Here is a 25,557-nt window from a genome sequence, read left to right on the forward strand (position 1 = left end):
TGTCACGTATACCTCATTTTAACATACAGAGACCAAATTTTAATAATAGAAATAAATTTATCTAATGAAATCTAACTCTTAATACAATAACCTCAGTGTAATTCTACCAAATCTAGCACCATTTCATAAGAAAACATCAAATGATGAAAAAAAACCATAGATTGCCATTCATATTGATATTGTACCCCGAGAAGGTATCTGCATGGTACCCGGAATTGAACCCGGGTAGTGCGGCAAAGCGTCGTTCATGCAAGAAAGTTGCATCTTTGGCAAGAAAGTTGCATGAAACCCAGAATTTGAACTCGAATGGTTCATGCAAGTCATCCTTATCAGGTGATATTCAAAGTCAATAAGAATGAAATTCGGATCCCAACATTTACAATCCATTTTCCTATCCCGAGACTAAAGTCTGGGGTAGAAGGCCTTATGGAAGCAACCCGAGTTGTTTTTACAGCAAAAGTAGAAAAAACAAGCTGTTCTTTCGTTCTTTTTGGTGCATAAGGAAGAAATACATCAACAAACAACAATATTCTGAAATGATACTAAAACGAGGAAAAACGAGCAAGAACTGAAACAATAACCAAAAGGGTATTTGAAATGTTTTGAAACATGGATAAAATTCTGTTAGAAAAACAGCATCCGGTTTGAGAACAAGAACATGAAGCCAAGGAGAAGTAATCGAGAAGTTTTTTGACCAATTCCACAGTTTGTTCTTATAAAGGATCAACAAGCATTACAAACTATATATTGCATAACCACAAATGAAATTAGATCCAGAATATCGATACGAATTCGAGAGCTAGAAGTAGGTACCCTCAGGAGGTTGGACCAGCTTTCGATTATGAGAGGCTGCCATCTCCTTTTTCAGCTGGGTCAGTATATCTTCCATAGTATACTCCCTCCGCCAATTTGCGAGAATTCCGAACTTCTTTGATTCTACCTGTTGCCATCAAATAGCAAAAACAAACAATTGATTAAAAGCATTAACGACTAACAAACAGACATGAAATAAAAATAAACTGATTAGTGCACTGCAAACAAATGTAACATCAAATGTATACCAGCCCCGTTTCATGGTTAACACAAGTCATGTTGATCCTTGAATGAAAACGGACGCTCGGTGGCTTCTCCGGATAATCTTTATCACAGAACAGCTTCAGCTGATAGATTCGACCTTCATGTATGGTCTGAAAACCAAAAAAACAAAAATCAACATGAAGGAAGAAACAGAAATGCATATATACACCGATAGTTTTCAAAATTCCCCCAGAAAACCCCATTCCTCCGTTCAAAAGGAAGGCAAGTAGGGCCATCCTGGAGGCAAGCAGTGATAGGATATTTTAGCTCCTTGGCTTAACCTATATACACATATGTATATGTGTGTGTGTGTGTGTGTGATTTTTCAAAATATATGATTCGTTGGAGGAAGAAAACTACATTGAGAGGACCAATAATGGTGCCGGTCCATGAGCGCATGTAAATATCATCTCCGTCATCCATTCCATAGCTGACAGTACCATCTCCGATACCTTTTTCTCCACGCTCAAGCTCCTCCAGCAATCGGAAGTTCCGAGGCACTGCAAAAAAAGATTTGCATTACTGAATCATACTCGTGATTTGTTGCGCTAGCAACATATATAATCTTGCATTGGGCTTAATGCCAAAAGAGTTCCAATTCCAAAAGGAAAGGTAACTAATCAGACAGCTATAAAAACTCCAATTGTCGCAGTCAAAATAATGTCTACATTACAAACTGTAAACGCCTAAAACAGTAAACAATTTTATACACCGAAAGAACTTCATAATCATCAATGCCTATATCGTGTAATTGCAAAAGGCTAAAAGGGGTACCAATTACACAAAGATTTATGCATTTGTATATTCTTTGGTAGGGATGTAATGAGCCGAGTTGATCCTGACTGGTAGCAAGCTTGAGCTCGAACTCAACTCAAAATTGAAGGCTCGATATTCAGTTTGGGCTCGATCAAACATCAATTTCTAAGCTCAAGCTTGGCTCAAGACTTAATCAAACGACTTGAGCTCAAGCTCAATTAAGATTGTTTATCAATTTCAGTACTTAAGCTCGAACATATTTAAGCTCTTTGAATAAAGCATTATGATGCTGAAATTCGACTTGATCAATAGCTCAAGCTCGATAATTACCAAATTAAATCAGATTTTTTTTTCAAACCAAACTCGAGCACTAATATCTCATTTTCACACTACTCTCCAATATTTTACATGCAAAGCATACTCAAAACAGCAATTGAAGCATAAATCATCAGACCAGAACATCAAAAGATAGCCACAAGAACATGTTGGGTTACCATTAACATAACAGAATCTTAAAGGTAAAATTTTTAGTGATAATCATGAAGAAACCATTAACATGACATTCATCTTAAAACCAGAACACCAAAAGATAGCCACAAGAACATGTTTTACAGCTACCCAAAACTTTAAATAGATTAAAAACCCATAAATTCCTCACATTAAACCATATAAATTCACCGAACCCACAGATTATAGACGATTAAATACGAAAGAAATGACAACAAAAAATACCCACCAAAAATCTATAAAAACCCATTAATGGAATCAATGAAACGAGGGATACATAAAGAGAAAAAGGGCTAACCCACGACACTAGATCCTCCTGAGCTAAGCGTCATTAGAGAGAGGGAAAGAGAGGTAGCAATGAGTCAATGAGGGGCTGGTAAAAGGCGATGAAAGGCAGAAGGCAATGCTTTAAAGCCATTAGATGAGTCGAATAGAGGAGTTTAAGGCCGGTTCAATGATTATTGAGCCGGGATATTTGTTGGGCTCAGCCCGTATCTGACCGAATTTGGATAAACATATGTTGAATTTAGACCGAAATCGGTTTTAATCAGTTAAATCGGTTAAAATATTGAAAATTCGACTTAATTGATTATCCAACTAATTAAATCTTGATTAATAGTAGCGGAACGAGACATTAAATTTTGAGAGAGAAAATTAAAATTATTTAAAAAATTAATATTTAATTAGAATTTTTAAAAGAAAAACGAAGGTCTAATTATCCGCGATTATTAATCAACTTAACTAAATCAATTTAACGATTAAATTAATTTTTTATTTATTTTCAATGAATAAAATATGTAGAAATAATTTTAGAATTTGATTAAATATAAAATCTTATATTTTTTATTATGCTTAGAATAAATACTTAATTTTTTTAACTTTGTAATCTATTTAGCTTAAGTTCTTTTATATAACTACTTATAATCTTTATAAACGAAAAATGTCCTTAAATTAAACCAATAAATCTTTAATTTTTAATTTATACTTAAATAAACTATTTAATGTATAATTCATTTTTTCACTTGAATGTGATTATTTAAATAAATGTTGGTTTTTAGCGGTTTTATTATTATTTTAGCCTTTTATAATTAAAATTAAATATAAAAATAAGTTAATTTTGTTAATAAAATAGAATTAAAAAAAATCATATTCTTCAAGCCTAGTCTAAATCAAGTCAAGCTTATTAGGTCAAATATGTGGTCCAACCTATACTTTTATGCCCTAATTTCTGAAGTCAAAATATAAAATATGAAAAGTAAATAACAAATGTTGAAATTTAAATTCTTTTTAGTATATATATTTCTTCGAGGAACACATTACGTGTCTAAATCTAACCAATTCTGTAATTTTCAAAATGTTTAATAATATTGGTGCCCATTAAATGAGTTAAAATCGACTAATTTATCTCACCTAACTAAATTGAAATAATAAAAATAACACTAAAGAGTTTGTTTTTCAAATTTTTTGGGTTCAGTGGTGAATCCATGGGGCTGACAAGAATCTCGACTCCTCTTAAAATGGAAAATTTTTATTTAAGCCCTACAAATTTTTAAAATTATATCAGTAAAATTAATTCGGTCACAATTAAAAAGTTGATTCGAGGAGTAGTTAATTAAGTTGATTATTTTGTATATCATGAACACCTCTAATCAAATTTAATTCGGTCTAAATTTAACATATGCTTATCCAAATTTGACCCGATTCGGGTTGAGCCCAAGTGGTAACCCGGCTCAATAATCAATAAAAAGCATTGCCTTTTGCCTTTCGTCGCCTATTTTGTACCATATTCCCCCCCGCCTCCCCCCATTGACTCACTGCTATCTCTCTTTCCCTCTCTCTAATGACGCTTAGCTCAGGAGGATCGAGTGTCGTGGGTTAGCCCTTATTCTCTTTATTCATTTCTCGTTTCATTGATTCCATTCATGGGTTTTTTTTATCATTTCTTTTATATTTAATCGTTTATAATTTGTGGGTTCGGTGAATTTATATGGATTAATGTGGGGAATTTATGGGTTTTTAATCTATTGAAGTTTTAGGTAGCTATGAAACATGTTGTGGCTATCTTATGATGTTCTAGTTTTAAGATGAATGTTATGTTAATGGTTTATTCATGATTATCACTAAAAATTATACCTTGAACACTCTTTTATGAAAAATTTATATTTATGTTTGATGATTTATACTTCAATTGCTGTTTTGAGTATGTTTTGCATGCAGAATCTTGAAGAATAGGGTGTAAATGAGATATTAGTGCTCGAGTTCAAGTTGAAGAAAAATCTAATTCAATTTGGTCATTATTGAGCTCGAGCCATTGATGAGTTGAATTCGAGCACCATAATGCTTGATTCAAAGAGCTTAAGTATGGACGAGCTTAATCGAGCTCAAATTTGAGCTTAAGTACGAAAATTGATGAACAATCTTAATTGAGCTTGAACTCAAGTGGTTTGATTAAGTCTCGAGTTGAGCTTGAGCTAAGAAATTGATGTTTGGTCAAGCTTGAATTGAGCATCGAGCCTTGACTTGATTACATCCATAGTTCCCTACCGAAGAATATACAAACGCATATGTCTTTATGTAATTGCTACCCCTTTTTGCCTTTAACAATTAAGCGATGTAGACATTGATGATTATGAAGTTCTTTTGGAGTGTAAAATTTCCTGCTTTAGGCTTTTACAGTTCTTTTGGAGGTTTTATGGCACTCAGATTAGTTACCTTTTGGAAAATTTGTGGCATTAAGCCCAATGCTCGATTATCTGTTGTTAGCGTAACAAATCACAAATATGATTCAGTATTGTAAGTTTTTTTCTGCAGTGCCTCGGAACTTCCGATTGCTGGAGGAGCTTGAGCGTGGAGAAAAAGGTATCGGAGATGGTACTGTCAGCTACGGAATGGATGATGGAGATGATATTTACATGCGCTCTTGGACCGGCACCATTATTGGTCCTCTCAATGTAGGTTTCTAAGTTTCTTCCTCCCTTCAACAAATTATATATTTTAATGTTGTTCCTTTAGATGACGTTTTATGTTTATTATGAACAATCATATATATATATAGCTGCTTGTCTTCTGGATTGCCCTACTTTCCTTCTTTTTGAATGGAAGAACAGGTTTTTCTTGGGGGATTTTGAAAATTATCGTTATATATATGCATTTCTATTTCTTCCATCTTGTGATTTTCATTTTTTGGTTTTCAGACCGTACATGAAGGTCGAATCTATCAGCTGAAGCTGTTCTGCGATAAAGATTATCCAGAGAAGCCTCCAAGCGTCCGTTTTCATTCAAGGATCAACATGACTTGCGTTAACCATGAAACGGGGCTGGTATACCATGAATGTTACATTCATTTGCAGTGCAATAGTCAGTTTATTTTATTTCATAATCTCTAATGCTTTTAACTGATTTGATGGCAACAGGTCGAATCAAAGAAGTTTGGACTTCTCGCAAATTGGCGAAGGGAGTATACTATGGAGGATATATTGACACAGCTGAAAAAGGAGATGGCAGCCTCACATAATCGAAAACTGGTCCAACCTCCCGAGGGTACCTACTTCTAGCTCTCAAATTCATATATCGATATTCTGGATCTAATTTTATTTGTGGTTATGCAATATATAGTTTGTAATGCTTGTTGATCCTTTATAAGAACAAATCGTGGATTGGTCAAAACGCTTATCGATTACTTCTCGGCTTCATGTTCTTGAATGGAAGCTGTTTCTCTTATTCAATTTTATCCATGTTCCAAAGCATTTTAAATCCCCTTTTGGTTATTGTTTTAGTTCTCGCTAGGTTTTACTTGTTCTATTATCGTTTCGGAAAATTCTTGTTCATTGATCTCTTTGTTCCTCCTTATGCACCAAAAAGAACGAAAAACAGCTTGTTCTTTTTCCCCTACTTATGCTGTAAAAACTGCTCGGGTTGCTTCGTGAAGGCCTTCTACCCCGAGACTAAACTTTAGTCGCAGGATAGGAATATGGATTGTAGATGTTGGAACTCGAATTTTACACTTATTGAATTGTAATACCATCTCGTAAGGATGACTACATGAACTATTCGAGTTCAAATTCCGGGTACCATGCAACTTTCTTGCCAAAGATCTGGATGAGAGGACGTAGACCACATTGAGGACGCATTGCCGCACTACCGGAGTTCAGTCCTGGGTTTCGTGCAGATATTTTCTTGGGGGTACAATATGAATAGCAATCTATGTTGTTCTTGTTGTTTTGTTTGTTATTTTAGTATTGGTTAAAATGACATAAGTAAATATACTCTTCTATAGGGATTAAATTTTAAATTCGTAAAGAGTACAGGGGAATGTGGTATATTATAATATTTTTTACATTATTAAATAGTAATGGTTAAATTTCAGTTCTGGTCCTTCTATTTTTTAGATTATATAAAAATAGTCAAAATTCAATTCGAGGTTTTAATCTTTATACTATAAGTTTTAACGTAATTTAGTATCTCGACATTTATAACGCCATTAGCTAGGATAAATATAATACTAACTTGAATTTTAAGATTGTTGTTAAATTTTTTTGTTAAATTCAGATAAACTATGATGTTTTTTTATTTTTTTGTCAAAAGATTATTGAGTGTGTGTTTTTTTTATATTTTAGAATATCACGATTTAATAGATAAATTTGAATTGGATTAATAATTAGATTTGAATTTTTTAATTTAAAAAATAGAAATTAAATTTAAAAAAAAAGACTAAATTTTAAATATATATAAAAAAATATAAAAACTTGGGATACATTATATGAGTGGAATTAATGATATTAATTTGCTTCAATTTTTAGTCTTCCTTTTTTGGTGAATTACACTAACTGGACAAAATTCCGTGATTAGTGCAACTTGAACTTAGGCCACAATTAAGACAGTAAACACCTTTAACCATCAAGTCATAAGAGATTTATTTTTATCTCTCTTTATTCCAACTATTTTTAAGGCCTAGGGATTATAAAACGACAATTCACCTCATCTCAATAATATCGCATAAAAATAATGGCGAAATCAGAAATAATTTAGATATTTTCCAAAAATAATCTTTGGTAAATAAAAAAAGGTAAATGATTTGGAAAAAAAATCGAAAATTAATTTCAATCCTTAGATATTTTGATTTTTTAGTAAATTCTTAAATATTTTGATTTTTTAGTAAAGTATTAAAAAATTTAATAAATCTTTAGATATTTTCATAAAATTTTATAAATTTTAGTAAATTCTTAAAAATATTAATAAATTAACCTTTCATTTTTTTTTTCTTTTCCTGTTAGCATTTAACCAGAGAACCCCCGAAATTAATGCCATTCATTTCAATCATATTTATATTATAATTAATTAAAATATGTCATAAATCCCTCTACTTTGAAAATTTCAAAATTCAAATCAAATTATTAATTCGGTTAACTTATTTTTTATTAAATTTATTGGTATAACATTTTGAAAAAATAAAAAATAAAAAATATTCACTTGGCTACAATGTAATGTTGTAATGAACCTGAATTTAATGAAATAATTTTAACAATACTAACAGTTAAATCTGAATATGAAATTTAAAAAGTAAAGGGACTAAATTTCTAAAAATAAAAATACATGAACTAAATTCCAAATAAAAATATCTGCACGGAACCTGGAACTGAACTCCGAGTGCGCGGCAAAGCGTCCTCGATTCGGACTACATCCTCTCATCCGGATCTTTGGCAAGAAAGTTGCATGATATCCGGAATTTGAACTCGAACAATTCATGAAGTCATCCTTACGCGGTGGTATCACCATTTCGTAAGGGTGAAATTCGAGTCCCAACATCTACAATCCGTAACGCCTTGAGGAAGCAACCAGAGCAGTTTTTACCGCAGGAGTAGGAAAAAGAACAAGCTGTTTTTCATTCTTTTCGGTGAACAAGGAGGAACAAAGAGATCAACAAAGAAGAATTTTCCGAACAAGGAAAAACAATAAAAAACTAAAACAATAACCAAAAGGGTATTTAAAAAATGTTTTCAAACATGGATCAAATTCCATTAGAGAAACAATCTCCGTTCAAGAACATGAAACCAAGAAGTAATCGAGAAGCGTTTTGACCGATTCCACAGTTTGTTCTTATAAAGGATTAACAAGCATTACAAACTATATATTGCATAACCACAAATGAAATTAAATCCAGAATATTGATGTGAGCTCGAGAACTAGAAATAGGTACCCTCGGGAGGTTGGACCAGCTTTCGATTATGTGAGGCAGCCATCTCCTTCTTCAGCTGTGTCAATATATCCTCCATAGTATACTCCCTTCGCCAATTTGCAAGAAGTCCGAACTTCTTTGAATCGACCTGTTGTCATCGAATAGTAAAAACAAAGAACCGATTAAAAACATTAAATGTTATGAAATAAAATAAACTGATTATTTGCGACTGCAAATGAATGTAATGTTAATAGCATACCAGCCCTGTGTCATGGTTAACACGAGCCATGTTGATCCTTGAATGAAAACGGACACTCGGTGGCTTCTCCGGATAATCTTTATCGCAGAATAGCTTCAGCTGATAGATTCGACCTTCATGTACGGTCTGAAAACCGAAAAAACAGAAATGCATTTATACAATAGTTTTCCAAAATCACCCCAGAGAACCCCTCTTCCATTCAAAAGGAAGGAAAGTAGGGCAATCCTGGAGACAAGCAACAATATATATATGATTATTCACAACGAACATAAAATGTCATCTAAAGGAACAACATTAAAATATATAATTTGTTGAAGGGAGGAAGAACCTTAGAAACCTACATTGAGAGGACCGATAATGGTGCCGGTCCAAGAGCGCATGTAAATATCATCTCCGTCATCCATTCCATAGCTGACAGTACCATCTCCGATACCTTTTTCTCCACGTTCAAGCTCCTCCAGCAATCGGAAATTCCGAGGCACTGCAAAAAAAATTTACATTACTGAATCATACTCGTGATTTGTTACACTAACACCATATATAATCGAGCATTGGGCTTAATGCCACAAAATTTCCAAAAGGTAACTTATCTGATAGCCATAAAACCTCCAAAAGAACTGTAAAAGCCTAAAGCAGGCAACAACTTTATACTCCAAAAGAACATAATCATCAATGCCTATATCGCTTAATTGTAAAAGGCAAAAAAGGGTAGCAATTACACAAAGACATATGCGTTTGTATATTCTTTGGTAGGGATGTAATCAAGCTGAGCTAAACCCAAATAGTAGCAAGCTTGAGCTCGAACATGACTCGAAATTCAAGACCCAATGCTCAATTTGAGCTTGACCAAACATCAAATTCTAAGCTCAAGCTTGAGTCGAGACTTAATCAAGCTACTTGAGCTCAATTAAGCTCTTTCATATTCAAGATTGAGCTCATTCGTACTTAAACCCATTATATATAATAAGGGTAAAAATATATTAAAATGAAAAGCTCAATTAGGCCTGCGAGCCGTTTGAATCAAGTATTATGGTACCCAAATTCAGCTCGATCATCAATGATTATCGAACTGCAGTCAAGTTCTTTTTTCAAGTCGAACTCGAATAGCTAGAGAGCACCAGAAATTTATTTACACCCCTATTCTTTGGTTCGAGATTTTACATGCAAAACATGCTCCAACAACAATTGAAGCATAAATCATCAAACATTAACATAAACTTTTTTCATGTATGAATCTTCAAGATATAATTTTTAGTGACAATCATGAGATAACCGCAACAACATTCTTCAAACTACAAAAAAAAGAACAAATTAACAGCTACCCAAAACTTCAAATAGATTAAAAATAAAAACCCATAAATTTCTCACGTTAATCCATTGAAATTCACCGAACCCACAAATTATAAACGATTAAATATGAAAGAAATGATTAAAAAAACAAAAAAAAAATCTATAAAATCCATGAATGGAATCAATGAAACGCAAGATAAATAAAGAGAAGAAAGGGATCGAAGGGCTAACCCACGACACTCGATCCTCCAGAGCTAAGCGTCATTAGAGAGAGGGAAAGAGAGATAGCAATGAGTCAATGGGGGAATCTGGTGAAAGTTGGGCGACTAAAGGCAAAAGGCAATGCTTTAAAGCTATTGGATGAGTTGAATAGTAGAGGAGTTTATGGCCGGTTCAATGATTATTGAGCCGGGTTACTCGTTGGGCTTAACCCGGGTTTGGATAAGTATATGCTAAATTTCGACCAAATCGATTTTGGTTATAAGTGTTCGTGATAGGAAAGCGTAGTGGGTTAAGGGCTCCTTTGATGCTCGTTTTTCTCTTGTGTGGTGCGATTGAGTGTTATTTCAATGTAATCGTGCTAGTGGAAGCTGTTTGAATTGCACAGTATCAATGCGTTAAATGCTACACAGCATAAATAGAAATGAAATTTTTTATTAATGAAAAAAATTAGCAGTGAGTTAGATGCATGTATACTTTTACCATTTTGTCTTTGTTATGTGCTTTTTTTCTTTTTTATAATTTATATACTTTGGGTAAAATATATCTCATTTTATTTTTTATCCCAATCTTATTTATATTTAAAATTTTAGTTTTATTAAATTTAAAAATAATGTTTCATTATAATAATATTGTTTGTATTTTCATGATAATAAATAATATTTTTAAGTGGATTTTTATTAAAAAATACTTATATAATTAATTAAAATATTTATAATAAAATATCATAAGATACATTTTAATATTTTATTAAATGAATTTATAAATTCATATATTTTTAATAATTTCGTAAAAGCAAAATAATTTAAAAAACTTCTATTATATATCATTTTTAATCTAATGTCCTTAATAATCGTTTTTTATTCTCACCACACCGTTACAGCTGCATTTGAATCCAAACACACACTCCATCGCTGTTTTTAATCTCACTGGAGGTAAACACACCATCTATCCAAACTAAGCCTAAATAATGTTTAAATCGGTCCGATCTGTTGAAATGGAAATTAGTCGGAGTTTTGGTTTGAATAATGGTATTGAACTGACTGGATTGAGAATTGATACAAACTGATTGAACCAACAAAAAGTCAATTGAATCGAATTTATTTTTTTTCATTTTTAATATTTTTTTAAATGAACTAGTGGCTTGATTGATTTGACCATCCGCCCAGTTTTAAAAATATTAAATTGGTTGGCGTGGTTAATTACTGAACTATCGACTTAATTAACCACCTTTCTGATCAAATCTTTAATCTATAGTAGCAGAACGAGACATTAAAATTTGAAAGAGATAATGAAAATGTTTAAAAATTTTGAGAGGACTAATGAGAATTTATTAGAGAGTATAATTAAAATTTTCAAATATTTTATAAAGTTCAATTAGATTTTTCAAAAAAAAATGAAGATGTGATTAGAGCTTTAATAGAATGATTTAATGATAAACTTTTAAACTTTTTAGGATCGAGGCCCCTCTAACTCTTACTACCCACCATTATTAATCGGTTTAACTAAATCAACTTATTTCTTGCCATTATTAATTGACTAAAATAAATCGGCTTAGTGGTTAAATCGATTTTTTTTATTCTTTCTGGAAAAAAAACATGAATAGAAGTCAAATTAGAATGGATAACTTGTGTTAATAGTCCTTTAACTTTGCAAAAGTTATGGACTTAGTCACTATACTTTAATTAGATAAATTTTAATCTTTATACTTTTCGAATTAGTCAATTTTAGTCCCTGAACATTTTAATTTTTGAAATCTTAGTCCTAACCCAAAAAATAACAGTTAAATTCGTTTGGTTAAATTCAACCACTAATCTTGTGCTATACGTACAAATATAGATTTGGTCCATATTCTTTAATTGGATCGTTCTAGGTACCTATACTTTTCGAATTTTAAAATTTCAATATTGACATAAAATGACAGTCGTTAATCCATTAATTGAGTTTTTAGTGAGTAATATGTTGAAAAAAAACTAGTTGACATGACATTACATATATGATAATATGTTTGGAGCATCAGATTTTGAAAATAACAGAACTTAACTTAATGAATTTAATACTTATCATTTAGTGAGTACTAAAATTTTAAAAATTAAAAAGTATAAAGATTGAAAATAACTAAACTAAAGTACAGAGATTAAATCGACGACTTTCACAAAAATATTGAAACTAATAACAAAATTTAATCATTCAAAAATTGGTTAGCTCCTATTCTTTTTTGTATACTTAAATAAATTATTGTACTCTCTTCTAACTTAACTTTCAATTTAGTCCTAAATAAACTATTGAATATAATTTAATTTTCTTTCACTTGTTAAAGATAATGCCGTATTTAGGTGCAAAAAATGTATAGATACAATATCATATTTTATGTGTTCAATTTATTTTTTTAATTTAAATTTTTTATAATGGTCAATTGAGAGCTCAATTAACATATGAGCATTATTGTCAATGTAGGAGGATGTTGATTCAAGTACACTGAAGCACATTATCTTCCTATTCATGAGTTGAAGAAGGGCTATGGGTAGTTTTAGACATTGTATTAAAAATAACAGATATAATCAGAATCTATAACGAGATTATTTAATAAAATAGATTTAAAACCATCTTATTCAAATTTGATCTAAATCAAGTCAAGTTTATTTGGTCAAACATGTAGTTCAACCCTCGTTTTTATGTCTTAATTTTTTTAATAATAACCGAAGTAAAAATATAACTTCAAAAAAATTACAACATTATTGTCAATTGAATAATACTCAATTATCTTAAAATTCAAAATATAGATTTAATTGGGTGAAAATAATATTTATTTGCTTGAAAAAATGCTATCGTTTGGCTCTTAAACTTGTCTAAGATTGCTCGATAAACACGTTTCGTTCAGTCCGATCTGGTTTAATAAATTTATGTAAAAAAAAATTAAGGGTATTGAATTGCAAGTCGATTCGATTTATTGACACTTTGACTGTGAACTAAATTTTGCATCGATCGAGTTACTTGCTAAATTTGTTTAAAGATTTTAAATTTTTTTAGATTAAAATTTAAATCAACACATGAATACTTTTATTTATTGTCAGGTAAATCGGCCTCACATGATCCATAGTTTATATGTAAATTTAAATAAAGTATTTTAATTATTTTAGATTAAAAATCCACAAAAATAATTCAACCATTTTAATATTTTGGATGTGGCAGTACTACATATGAACTTTAATCCAATATGTAATGTCATACAATAACATTGATTTTGCGCGATTTTATACATAAATTTCTTATTAGAATCAAATTTTTATAAATCACTAACACATTTGAAAATAAATATATGTATCCATTTTTTTAAATGTGTACAATTGAATCAAAATCAAGATTTCACACACATATATGAACCACAAATCAAATTTCACGTATATAATTACATCAAACTAAAATTCATTTATCAAATTATACTTTAAATCGAAATTCACGTATAAATTTAATATTGATTCCAATAAAATATTACCTTATGAATCAAATTTCGATTTTTACCCTTTTGATTTCCGATAGATTATTTTTGGAAAATATCTAAATTATTTGTGGTTTCATCATTACTTGTATGTGACATTATGGAGTGAAAGTGAATTGTCTTTGTTTTACATTCCCTAGACTAGTACCGTATTTAATAAGAGTTAGAATAAAAGAGACAACAAAATTTGACGCAAATTAATGTCATGTTTGATTATTAAAATAGTCCACTTTGTTTATCTAAAGTTACATTTTAGTCACTTATATTATCATATTGTAATATTTTAGTTACTGAGTTGTTAATTATTATTAACGGTGTAACGGCAAGCTGACGTCGTATAATTTCAAATAAAAGTTTTAGATTAATTTATACAATCAATTATCATACTTTTTCGTTTTAAGTAATTTAATTTTTTTATGTTATTTTAACTGTACTTTTTATTCTTTATTTTCCACTCTTTTCTGCTTCTCCTTCTAGTTTTTTCCCTTCTCCATTTCTTTTTAATGCAGTTTTTATGTTTTTCCATTTGTTAAAACTAGTTCCTTTACTTTTATTTTTTTGAACAAATTAAATTTTTCGAGTGAGGTGAGCTTTTGGACTAATTTTAATAATGAAAAACATAAAAGAATTACGTTAAAAGAAATGAAGAAGGGAGGAAAACAGAGGGAGAAGCAGAAGAGAATGTAAAAAAGAATTAAAAATACATAAAAGAAAAATTAAATTGCCCAGAATGAAAAAATATAGGGACCAATCGTTAACTTTAACAATTAAATGGCATTTTTGATGCATTTTAACAGTTCAAATATCCAATTGAGTACAAAAAAAGGGGGCTTAATTGTTTTTTTTTTAAGTTTAAAGATTTTTGGTGCATTTTGAAAGTTCAAATACCCAATTCAGTAAATAAAATAATGACTTAATTATTTTTTAGAAAAAATTTGAGAATTTTTTTTCTCCACGTGAATACTTTATTTATTATCATATGATAAATGTACCTCCACGTTATTCTCAACTGTCTCAATTACTTCCATTTTCTTTAATGCTCAAACTACCCAACTTTCTTCTTTTACCTAATTACCCTTTTTTTTTCGAGTTAATTGCATCAAACATCTCTAAATTATCATTTAGATTCAGGGGTAAACGTAAAAAAAATATTTTAAAGAGTCAAAATTGAATTATAAATTTTTGGGGTCAAAAAATAAATTTAACATTACACTATTTTATAATTTTATAAATTTTCAAAGGATTTTAGAAGTAAATTTACCATTTTGGAGTCAGATTCTAAATTAACCTTCGAATTTCAAGACATTCTAAATAAGTCCTCAAAATATCGATATGGTATATTTTCTTCAATATAATCATTAGCTTAAGTGTTAAAAGCTAGTTCAAATTTGACGTGGAACATATTTTAAAACATGTACATTAAATTGTAAACATGTGTATTATACCTACCACCTGCTTTGATATGATAGGTTGAAAAAAACCAGTTTGACAATAAATTTTAAAAAATTACAATTTAAAAAAATAAATAACACAAAATAATAATATAAATATTCGTTTTATAAACTAAGATAACAAAATTAATAACTTAAACTAAGTTTTTCAACGTTCGGTTTTATACTAGTTCAATCCTTCTTCGGTTTTGTGATACCAGTTGAATAGTTGGACCGTTGATTTTCAATTCAACTATCTTATCAGTTGGCTAGTCATTTTGGTTTTGGGTCAAATCGATCTTAATTCAATTACTTTAGACTTTAAAAACTTTTCAGTAATTAGGGTTTTCGAGTTACTTTTAGATACGGGACATTTCATGTTCAAGCTTATTCAGTTTTAAGTTGTTTTAAGTGATTTGAATCATTTCAGATTGATTTAAATGATATCATGTTTAAATAAATTTACATTTAAATCGATTCAGATTTAAGTTTAAATTATTAATATTTTACGACGAATCGAATCGAGTTTTTAAATTCGAAGGAAGGTCTAAATAAGGGAATTAATGTTTTAAATAGTGATTGTGGCAAAGTCCCGCAAACCAATTTAATTCAGGATGATTGATTTTAGCCATTTGTGCCCCCATTTTCTATTTCTGATTGCAACTAAACCTAACTGAGAACTGACTCACTGAGTCGAGACCATTCATAACATGGTGGGCCAAAACCTATATAAGAAGCACGTACACTTTTGTTTTAACTATCGAATATATGTTGGACATGATTACAATTTTTACATGATTGAATATGTAAAAATATGTAAAATAAAAAATAAAAATGGGATAGGATCAAAACAAGGGCCAAACACACAGTAATGTTTCAAATTTATACGTGCAAATTGCATACGATAATCGTGTATGATGAGATTTGAGTTTATGTTTAATCGGTAACTATTAATTTTATATTTTATTTTATATTAGGGATAAATATTAAATTTATTCGTGAATTTTGATTTGATGTGCAATTTGATACACGAACTTTGATTTTTTATATATGAAACTTTAATCGTTGTTCATATCAGGGGCGTAACCAGGGGGCAATTTTCATTTAGGCACCTTTAAAATTTATAAAAATTTAAATTAATAAAGGTAAAATTACACTTTGACCCCCTAAAAATAATAAAGATTTGATTTAATCCTTTAAAAATTATAAAGATATAGATATTAAAATAGTGAAATTGCATTTTTACTATTAAAAGCATACAATTTAATTTCGGCCCCCTTAAAAAATTTATGACTTTGCCCCTGGTTTAGATATAGGTGAAATTTTTATTTTGACTGAATCGTACACATTTTTAAAAAAATGAATATATACACAAAAAAAAGGTGTTAGTTCGATGCTGTTGTCAATGATTTCTAAAAAATATTGAATCAAGTCAAAATTTTATGTATAAAATTACACAAAATCAAAGTTCACATATGACATTGCATATTAAATCAAAATTCATGTATAATTTTAATATTTATCCCTTTATTATATTATTTTATAAAAAGTATTTTTATTGTCGTCTCTCATTATACCCGCGTTTTAACTTTTGAAAAATCTTGCATTATATATTCATATCGTACTCATATTATGTATCCGTGTTCATATTTCTTAAAGCCAAAAAGACAGTAAAAACCTAACTTTTTGTCTCGAGATATTTATGTAAAAATTTCAGTAAATTATCGAGACAAAAAATCGATAATTGAGCCGGTTTATAATTAATTAGTAAATTTTAATTTTATATTATTTTTGTTTAATTATTATTGAATTGATGATTGGATAATTTGACTACCGATCCGATTTTTAAAACATGGACTTGAAACAACATAATTTACTGGGAAATATAAATATATTTCGGTTCCAATCCATGTACTGTTTTAATTTTTAAAATTTAATCTCTCTATTTTTAGTTATAATAATGTATTCTCTCTCTTCATTTGCCTGATTAAAAAAATTAAAATCTAATTAGTAAAGCTATCAATAAACTTCCATTAAATTCGAATATCTGACGTTTAAGCATTTGAAGATCTAATTTAACCACACAAGCAAAGGACTAAATTCTTTTAACTAAAAGAAAAATGGACTTAATTTATAAAATTAAAAAGTACAGAGGCTGATATCATAATTAAACCATAAATCTCTAACTCTTTCTAGTTTTAATGGCGTGGAGAAAATCAAGCAAGACAGTGCTCTTGCAATTAGGGCATTTAGGGTCATCATTCTCTGACAGCATCACGTACATGAGGCACCTTGGGCACCCAACTAGCATCATGGGTGTCGCCGCCGCCACATCCGCCGCAGTATCGGTGGTAGTTTCAACTTCATGCATCTGGTTAGTCTCTGACAGCACACATGAACTTGCAGGAGAAGAATTCTCCGTCGTCGTCAACGATTCCTCTGTGGGGTTAACCCTCGGCGGCGATAGGTTCAATTTCAACTCCAGCTTGGGACCATTTCCACCACTCATTTTGTTGTTTCTCTTAGAATTTTACGTATAAAAGTCAAACCTGAATTAAACATAAAAATAAAAAGTTAGTGAAATTATCTATGTATGTATATATATAAAATCAAACTTGAATATATAAGAAAACCCAGAAGAAAAACAAGTGATTTTCAACATATATAACAAAAAAAACCATAAAAACAAAAACTTTTTTGACTAGTTTTCACTAGGGTTTACGTATAAAATCAAACTTGAAATGAAATATACAAGAAAACCCAGAAAAAAAAGAGTTATTTCGACATGATATAACCAAAAAAGGGGCCTTTTTTGATCATTTGATCTTAGGTTTAGGATTGAATTGTGTTGAAAATTTTGATACCTTGATGAAGAATCAAAGCTAGTTAGGTTGGTGAGTGTGGGGGTAAGGGAACCAAAAAAAAGGAATATATATATATAAAGCTGGGAGAGAGATGGCTTTAAATGGAGTTTGAAAATAATTGGTTCAAGAAAGAATATATATATATATACACACACATATATATTCAAATAGTATTAGGGTAATCTGATCTGGTGAGCAAAATCCAGAAATTTTGTTTGGAGGATGAAATAAATTCTAAAATTTTGAGGGGTTGAAGCTAAAAAATTTATTTTAAAAAAGGTTTTGGATTATAAAATTAATTTTTAGAAGGGATTAAAATTAAAATTATTTATTTATTTACATTCGAGTTTCATTCAACATTACGTAAAATCGACTGGATAACCTCTTCTAAATGTGGTAGCCTCCTCTCACCTAATGCCATGAAAATTATGCAAAAAAATAAAAATGGAAACTGGCAATAAATATTTTGTATCATGAAGAAGGAAAGCTGTACATTCATTACTTTATATTATAGTGATATATATATATATTGGAGTATAATGTAATACACACCATGCAAAGTAAGGTTGTTTTACCGAAAAATATTAAATATAGTGATAAGATACATTACGCTATTAAAAAAAAATTAGGTTTGAACTTTGGATATGGTATTATTAGGAAGGGCAATCACCAATGACGATTTTAGAAAAAAAATTTAGGAGGAGTTGGAATTGAATTATAAATTTTGGGAGGTTAAAATATAATTTTAGCACGTATTAGTTTTTGATTTCATTATTTTTGAGAAAAAATAAACATTTTCTATTTCATTTTTGGGACAAAAGTGCAAATTTAACATGTATAAATTTACAATTTAACAAATTCTTAAAGGGATTAAATTGTATTTTTTTTTATTTTAGGGGGAGGAACAGGCCCTGCCTTTCCTTTACATTTTCCCCCAGCAATCATGAATTTCAAAAGTATTAGTCTTCGTAAATTATAAAACAAACATTAATGATACATTGGTATTAAAAAATTAAAAAAAAAACCCTCCAATAGCTTTTAGGATTAAATATTAAAACGGTACAAAGGTCGGGTCCTATTCACATATTAATAAAAGAACTAATTGCATCAAACATTCTTAAACTATGTCTCTCACTTTAAATTGGTCCCCAAATTTTAAAACATTCTAATTACATCCTCAAACTATTGGTGTTATATCAATCTTGTGCTACCATTATTGAAATCGTTAATTTAACCATTAAATAACACGTAAAATCTTATGTGACATATAATTTAAAATGAAAAATAAAAAGAGAGTAAAATATTGTCCCATAACTATAAAATTAAAACCTAAAAATAAAATAAAATTGAAAATTTATTTTAAATTATACCACAATTGAATTAATGATTTTAGTAATGGAAGAACCTTATTGATATAACATCAATATTATAAGAATGAAAATTTAAATTAATGGATCCATCAATGTTTCGGAAGAACTTTTAAAAGTTTGGGGACCAATTTAAACGAGTGTCACAGTTTGGGGACGTCCGGTGAAATTAACTCTAACCATTTATGATAATAAATTATTAATTATTTATAATATTATGAAAGAAAATATTCATTAATCCAATTAATGAAGTAGTTAGAAATAATATTATTATAGTCAAATCCTTCAACATCTTTATTTAGAAAATAATTATGAATTTCATTAAATAAAGAAAGAAAATAAGTATGAATAAATTCAACCCTTTTGAACATTGGTTAAAGCCTCTTTCCATGAAAAACAATAACATTGACCACCATATATTTTGATGCTTCAACCAATAATAATCTCTTAATTATCCATATTTTTATAATTTTATTATCAAATTTAAAAGTATAAAATTTAATTATTGGGTTTCTGTTAATCTAGTATTTTATATTATATAAATTTGATTTTTTAACATTCACCTTTTATTTTTTAAAATTATTATGGATAAAATATGACAATATATTATAAAAATTCAATGAAGTAGTTTTAATAATATTTTTATAAAATTAAATTAATTAAAATATTTAAAATAATTGAGATCAATTTTTTTTAAAAAAAATAATAAAAACACAAATAAAATTGTTTCTAAATATAATTTTAATATTGTCAATACATTATTTATAGACCGTTCCTACCACATCATCCATGTTATCTTTTTAATTATTTAATGACATTTCGGTAATTCTTTTCATCTCATTGATACATAATTTTAGTAAATTTTTTATCCTGAACCTCGGATCTCAAACCATGAACTCAAAGTTCAAAGTTTAGGAATTCAAATTCAGGGTTTAGGGTTCGTGTTCAAGGTTTAAAGTTTTAAGTTTGAGGTTCGGAGTTCATTATAAAAAAGTATCAAAATTATGTACCAATCACATAAAAAATTTGTTGAAAAGGAACCATAAATAATGTAATAAGACAATCTGCCTAATTCGACCGACATATTTACCGAAACCAATATTCCTTTTTTCGGGTTTTTTTTTTCTTTCATAATTTCATATTCCGCATATCATAAACGCGAATTGAATCGAATGGTAAAAAATTTAATGATTTTAAAATAATATTATCGATCTAAATTTTATAAATTTTGTAAGTAAAGAAAATAATATTAAAATTTTTTTCTTTTATTTAAAAGTCAAATTTAACTTGATTTTAAATTTAATTGAGATACTATAAAAGGAAAAATTGTCACCTTTATATAATTGGTACCTTTCAATCAAGTATTGAGATTATGATGTAAAATTATTGCTACTCATTCATCCATGCTTTGACAAATTTCAAAGGAAAAATTGAATTTGATTTTTACTATTTAGAGAAATCTTTTGAAAATGAGAAATGTATATTTAAATTCCACAAATGAAATTAATAATTGTCACGTGTCATATTCTTTTTATATATTTAAATTTTGTTACAGATCTTACAATCACATGTCATTTTTTCTGCCTTTGAATCACTAATCATAAGTCAATCGGATATTAATTCAATTAAAAAATGACTAAAATCTCATTTATTTAAAAGGAAATAAAAATTTATTTTAAGATTATTTTTATCTTTTTATATTGAATTTATAAACCCAAAATACATTTCAACCAAAACCTCATTTAAATTACATATATGTTTTTCTATAAATACATTTTAATATAAAAAAATTATACCCGTAATATGTGTCATAATCTAATATAAATAACATATATTAATCAAATATTTGGATGTAAATTATTCTAGAAAAGAAAAAAAAATGGACCTTCGAATAAAAATCAATAAGGGTATCAATAATTATTAGATTATATTATACTCACGATAAGGGTAAAAAAAATTATATTGCAAATATATTTATTTAAAATTTATATAAAAATAAAATAAAATTTTGATTGAAATGATGAAGTTGAAAGTTTAAAATTCATAATGCCTTAAAGCTCAAACTCAACTACGTGTCACTTTATGTTAATTTTATATGAAAATATAAAAAATAAAAGTATCTCCATAACAATATATATATATATATTAGTACAAAAATAGTGGCTTAAACCGATAACAAAGATTAAAATTTTCATTGTGCTTGTTCTTTCTAAATTTTTTTTCGAGGTTTGTACTTGAGTTCTTTACCTAAAAGTGCAATATGTATAATCATTGCCCCTAATACTATATCATAATATATATATAACTTGGTAATATAATTTTAAGTTATGCATAAAATCATATTCCTCTAATTTAATGAATTTTGGTTCAATTTGAAACATAAATTTTGACTTGGCATAATTATACATATGAAATCTAAATTGTGATTATAGATATACATAAAATTTTGATTTTGATTATTTATACATATTTAAAGAAATAAATACATATATTTATTTTCATATCGAGTTAATATAATTGATTGTATATGTAATGCATCGACATAAAATAGTGTTGATTCCAAAATGTTGTTAGTGATTTGTGAAAATCAAATCAAATCAAAATTTTATGTACAAAATCATATAAAGTCAAAATTCGTGTATAATTTTTATATTTATCCCTAATTTAGTGATCATACCTAGCAATAATCCCGCTCTATTTTCATACAACTTGTATTCATTTCACATATTTCTTCCATATGCAATCAAACAAGCTTCCCTTTTTGTGTCTTGGTTTCAGCTAGACTTGCCAATTGGATGAATTTGGTTGATTTTGGGTTGGGATAATCTAGATAGAATCAATTCAAGTTTTAAAATTTTCGGTTCAATTTTGGATTCAAGTTGTTTGGGATTAAAGTCATTCAGATTTCCGACTTTAGTTTTTCAAGTCAAGTCATTTAAATTCTAGCCATTTTGTATTTGTTCAAACCATTTTAAGTTTAGATCGTTTCCAATTCATGTTGGTTTTGTGTTTGAGTCAAATTGGGTTCGAGTAGAGTTTGATTGGATTGAGTTTTCAGGTTTGCATAACAAATGACATGTCTAGTTTCAACCACAAAATCACATTGAGAAGGACACTTTTATTCCATAACCCTATAAAGCATATTAACTTAAAGCATCCATGAAATATTGACAAGAGATGTTCAAAGAGTTGCATGTAATGTATTCTGACTTGTAAGTCAAGTAAATCAATGATCATTATGAAGCTACAAAGGAGGAGGAAAGAAAGAAATCAAGGTTTATGTACTTGCACATAGCAAGCAGTATTGTGACTCTATTGGCAGTGACCCAATAATGTTAGTCATCTAACATTGGCTGCTGCTCAATCTCACTTAAATGTTCACTCAAAGCAAATGCAGAGCCGTTACTAATCTCGGTTTCAGCCTTACACCATAGCAATTGTTCACGAAGATTCCTCACTTGCTCGTTCAGTTTCTGAATATTCCTTTCTTGAGAAAGTATGATCTGCGACAAAGTTGATAAAATATCACTCTGAACAGTCACTTAATACTAGGAGATGAAGATGATGTATGCCATCTTAAAACAACCGAGGAATTTCAGTTTAGTTCAAGCAACTACACCAGAAGGAAACAACAAATGCAGCCTCAAACAAAACAAATAAGTAAGATATAGGCAAATTGGGTCATATTGGGTTCAACGGACAATGGGAATGGATTAGCTGTTGGGTGGTTAGGGCACCCTATCGTGAACATTTTGTACAATGCATGCCTACTTTTTTTTTTTGAAACATTTCTGGTTGTTTTGGTAGATGGGGAAGGACTTGCTAGGATGTCCCTTTTAGAAGGGCAGAATCTACGTATAGTGTCGAACAAGTAGGTGTAACTGTTGAGTTCCATGGTGGCAAACTCAACGGGGTGAGTTATAGCGATCCGGCTGTGAAAAATATACTAGACATGCTCAATTGGGTGAAATTTTAAACAATATGGCACCATTAGCATTATGTATATATCAAGGTATTTTTAAATGGAAACTAAGGCAATTTCAAACAATGGTGTAGAAGTCATATTAGGTGGGGAACTTAGGCAAACAAACTTCCAATAAGAGAATCATATATAAGGAACCTGCCAAAACAAATAGTAATTCAGAAGCATTTCTAGATTAAAGAAATAAATTGGTAAAAGCACCATGGAAGCCCCTGAACTAAGGAGTCAAATTGCATTTTTCCTCTATACATTAGATCAAAGAGCAAATTGGTCCTTTTTATTATTATTTAAATTTCATCAATTTCTAATGTTAAAAACTAGCATGGTTGATGGAATAATTAAATAGTTGCATATGGCATGCCACGTGCACCTCATGCTGATGTACAAGAACCAACTTTTAATAGTAAAAATGGATGGAATTTTTAATTGAAGGACCAGTTTGTTCTTTGGTTTAATGTACCGGGACTAATTTGCCCATTTTTTAAGTAGAGAGGGCAAAACGCAATCCGACTCCTAGTACAAAGGCCTCCATGGTGCTTTTACCGAATAAATCCTACCTAACTTAAAATTTGATATTATTTGTGGCATTTGCAACAAAAAACACTCAAATATTTCACTTACTGCTTCTAAGTCAAGTGATAAACAGAATTAGAAGGTGGAAGGGGGCAAAACCTTGCTACTTAAGGTTTCCACTTATGGAATTGCATCTGGGGAAATGAAATAAAAAATCAAGAAACTGAGACAGACCAAAACAGAGCTGTATGTCCAAAAGTGAGATGTACCAACTCATGATTCTTATCTACACAAAACACGTTGACATTGGCTGGAAATATAGATATAAGCTATGTTGCTTGGACTCTATTTTTCTTGAAGTATATCTATTTGACACTCATGTCTCACGCATGGATATGGGAATATGACCTCTAAGGATCCTCAGCTTAAAAGAAATGGAAAACGTAAAAAGAATCTAACCATACTCGCCCGTTTGCAAGCATAAACTAAAAGGAATTTACCCAGTTAGAACCCCACAACAGTGAATTTGGATTAGTGGTGGCAAATGGCAACCCATTCATATTTAACCAGTGATCACTAGCACAAAGCTTCTACAAATATTGTTCATTTTCTAAAAAGAATTAATTTTCTTTCCTTCCATTCTTTTACAGTAACAAGTAATTAATGAAAAGAAAATTATTATTTTTTCTTTCCATTTTCCATCTTTCCAACTAAGCCAATGAGATGAAAAATAAATATCCTATCTCCTACTTTCCTCCTTCAATTTTTCATCCTCTAATTTTCTTTCCACCCTACCAAACAAAGCCAAGAATGAAACACTAGAAAATAATCCAACTGAGCACAAATTAAAGTATTGAAATCTTCATCAAAATGACCAAAAAGATTTGAACCTTCATGGAAGTAATTTACTGTTTCACACCCTTCCTTTGAGAATATCAAATTAAGCTAATTGAACTAGAAAATCTATTCAACATTCTCAGAATCTAAAACCTCATATAATTCCAACCAGATCATCACACTGCAATCAACCCATAGAATTACCAAATCAAACGAGTCCATTTACAAGCCATTTTAATGAGAGTAATTAATCCACTAGTCTACATGCAAGAAAGATGAAAAAAAAAGCCATTTAAAATAGAAAACAAGCAAAAAAATCACTTCACTTGCTGTAAATTATACCCTTTGCAAGCCAACAAATTGGGGGAGGGGGAATTTGAATAAAATTGCAAATTAACAACAATTAACAATCTAATTCATGATTTTTTTATTAAAAAAGATAAAGTTATATATATAAAGAACAAATTGGGGGAAAGGCGAAACCTTTTCTTTGACGTATTCTTGGCGTTTGGAAAGGGATTGATCTTTGAGAGAAACAGTGGAAGTTAGCTCAATTTCTTCACCAAACTGCTGCTTCCATTCGAATTGAGAAGTGAGCATTACTATAAACACTATAAAAACTAGTAGCCAAGGCCTCGACATCAAATTTATAACACCCAAATCTTGAATTTAATTTTTCCCTCTTTTTAATTTTTTGGAGATTTTTGAGAAATTGAAAATAAGAAAAAATCTGTGAGCAAAGCGATTTTAGGCGAAGAACTTTGCTGGGGAAATAAATAATA

The 25,557-nt window shown here is 29.5% G+C and overlaps 4 protein-coding genes and 1 long non-coding RNA gene across 5 annotated transcripts; 1 reads left to right on the forward strand and 4 right to left on the reverse strand.

The window, feature by feature from the left end:
- Positions 1-569: 569 nt before the first annotated feature.
- On the reverse strand, positions 570-2,788 carry LOC107951706 (ubiquitin-conjugating enzyme E2 variant 1C). The gene is made up of 4 exons (XM_016886834.2): positions 2,639-2,788; positions 1,438-1,577; positions 1,062-1,187; positions 570-940 (listed from the first exon to the last, which is right to left on the reverse strand). Exons 1-4 carry the CDS (start codon positions 2,670-2,672, stop codon positions 800-802), a joined length of 441 nt encoding a protein of 146 aa, XP_016742323.1. The 5' UTR covers positions 2,673-2,788; the 3' UTR covers positions 570-799.
- A 1,278-nt stretch (positions 2,789-4,066) lies between these two features.
- Positions 4,067-6,065, forward strand: LOC121223544 (ubiquitin-conjugating enzyme E2 variant 1C). The gene is made up of 4 exons (XM_041105234.1): positions 4,067-4,214; positions 5,152-5,291; positions 5,535-5,660; positions 5,754-6,065. The coding sequence occupies exons 1-4, from the start codon at positions 4,181-4,183 to the stop codon at positions 5,892-5,894; spliced, it is 441 nt and encodes a 146-aa protein (XP_040961168.1). The 5' UTR covers positions 4,067-4,180; the 3' UTR covers positions 5,895-6,065.
- A 2,266-nt stretch (positions 6,066-8,331) lies between these two features.
- Positions 8,332-10,598, reverse strand: LOC121223542 (ubiquitin-conjugating enzyme E2 variant 1D). The gene is made up of 4 exons (XM_041105233.1): positions 10,296-10,598; positions 9,116-9,255; positions 8,775-8,900; positions 8,332-8,663 (listed from the first exon to the last, which is right to left on the reverse strand). Exons 1-4 carry the CDS (start codon positions 10,327-10,329, stop codon positions 8,523-8,525), a joined length of 441 nt encoding a protein of 146 aa, XP_040961167.1. The 5' UTR covers positions 10,330-10,598; the 3' UTR covers positions 8,332-8,522.
- Positions 10,599-17,216: 6,618 nt separating this feature from the next.
- LOC121223545 (uncharacterized) lies at positions 17,217-18,202 on the reverse strand. Its single transcript, XR_005920866.1, has 2 exons — positions 18,077-18,202; positions 17,217-17,761 (listed from the first exon to the last, which is right to left on the reverse strand). It is a non-coding gene; the product is annotated as an uncharacterized lncRNA (long non-coding RNA).
- Positions 18,203-22,586: 4,384 nt separating this feature from the next.
- LOC121223546 (uncharacterized) lies at positions 22,587-25,522 on the reverse strand. Its single transcript, XM_041105235.1, has 2 exons — positions 25,259-25,522; positions 22,587-22,946 (listed from the first exon to the last, which is right to left on the reverse strand). Exons 1-2 carry the CDS (start codon positions 25,415-25,417, stop codon positions 22,779-22,781), a joined length of 327 nt encoding a protein of 108 aa, XP_040961169.1. The 5' UTR covers positions 25,418-25,522; the 3' UTR covers positions 22,587-22,778.
- Positions 25,523-25,557: the final 35 nt, after the last annotated feature.

This window comes from Gossypium hirsutum, chromosome D11 (assembly GCF_007990345.1).
Source record: "Gossypium hirsutum isolate 1008001.06 chromosome D11, Gossypium_hirsutum_v2.1, whole genome shotgun sequence".
Lineage (NCBI taxonomy): Eukaryota > Viridiplantae > Streptophyta > Magnoliopsida > Malvales > Malvaceae > Gossypium > Gossypium hirsutum.

What these genes read in the sequence shown, in the direction of transcription:
- LOC107951706 (XM_016886834.2), bottom strand. Translation starts at nt 2,672, where the DNA reads ATGACGCTTAGCTCAGGAGGATCTAGTGTCGTGG. An exon ending in AGGAGGATCTAGTGTCGTGG is followed by an intron (nt 1,578 to 2,638) that starts GTTAGCCCTTTT and finishes CTTTTTTTGCAG; the next exon opens with TGCCTCGGAACTTCCGATTG. An exon ending in TTAACCATGAAACGGGGCTG is followed by an intron (nt 941 to 1,061) that starts GTATACATTTGA and finishes TGATGGCAACAG; the next exon opens with GTAGAATCAAAGAAGTTCGG.
- LOC121223544 (XM_041105234.1), top strand. Translation starts at nt 4,181, where the DNA reads ATGACGCTTAGCTCAGGAGGATCGAGTGTCGTGG. An exon ending in CCATTATTGGTCCTCTCAAT is followed by an intron (nt 5,292 to 5,534) that starts GTAGGTTTCTAA and finishes TTTGGTTTTCAG; the next exon opens with ACCGTACATGAAGGTCGAAT. An exon ending in TTAACCATGAAACGGGGCTG is followed by an intron (nt 5,661 to 5,753) that starts GTATACCATGAA and finishes TGATGGCAACAG; the next exon opens with GTCGAATCAAAGAAGTTTGG.
- LOC121223542 (XM_041105233.1), bottom strand. Translation starts at nt 10,329, where the DNA reads ATGACGCTTAGCTCTGGAGGATCGAGTGTCGTGG. An exon ending in TGGAGGATCGAGTGTCGTGG is followed by an intron (nt 9,256 to 10,295) that starts GTTAGCCCTTCG and finishes TTTTTTTTGCAG; the next exon opens with TGCCTCGGAATTTCCGATTG. An exon ending in TTAACCATGACACAGGGCTG is followed by an intron (nt 8,664 to 8,774) that starts GTATGCTATTAA and finishes CGATGACAACAG; the next exon opens with GTCGATTCAAAGAAGTTCGG.
- LOC121223546 (XM_041105235.1), bottom strand. Translation starts at nt 25,417, where the DNA reads ATGTCGAGGCCTTGGCTACTAGTTTTTATAGTGTTTATAGTAATGCTC. An exon ending in AAGAATACGTCAAAGAAAAG is followed by an intron (nt 22,947 to 25,258) that starts GTTTCGCCTTTC and finishes ACTTTGTCGCAG; the next exon opens with ATCATACTTTCTCAAGAAAG.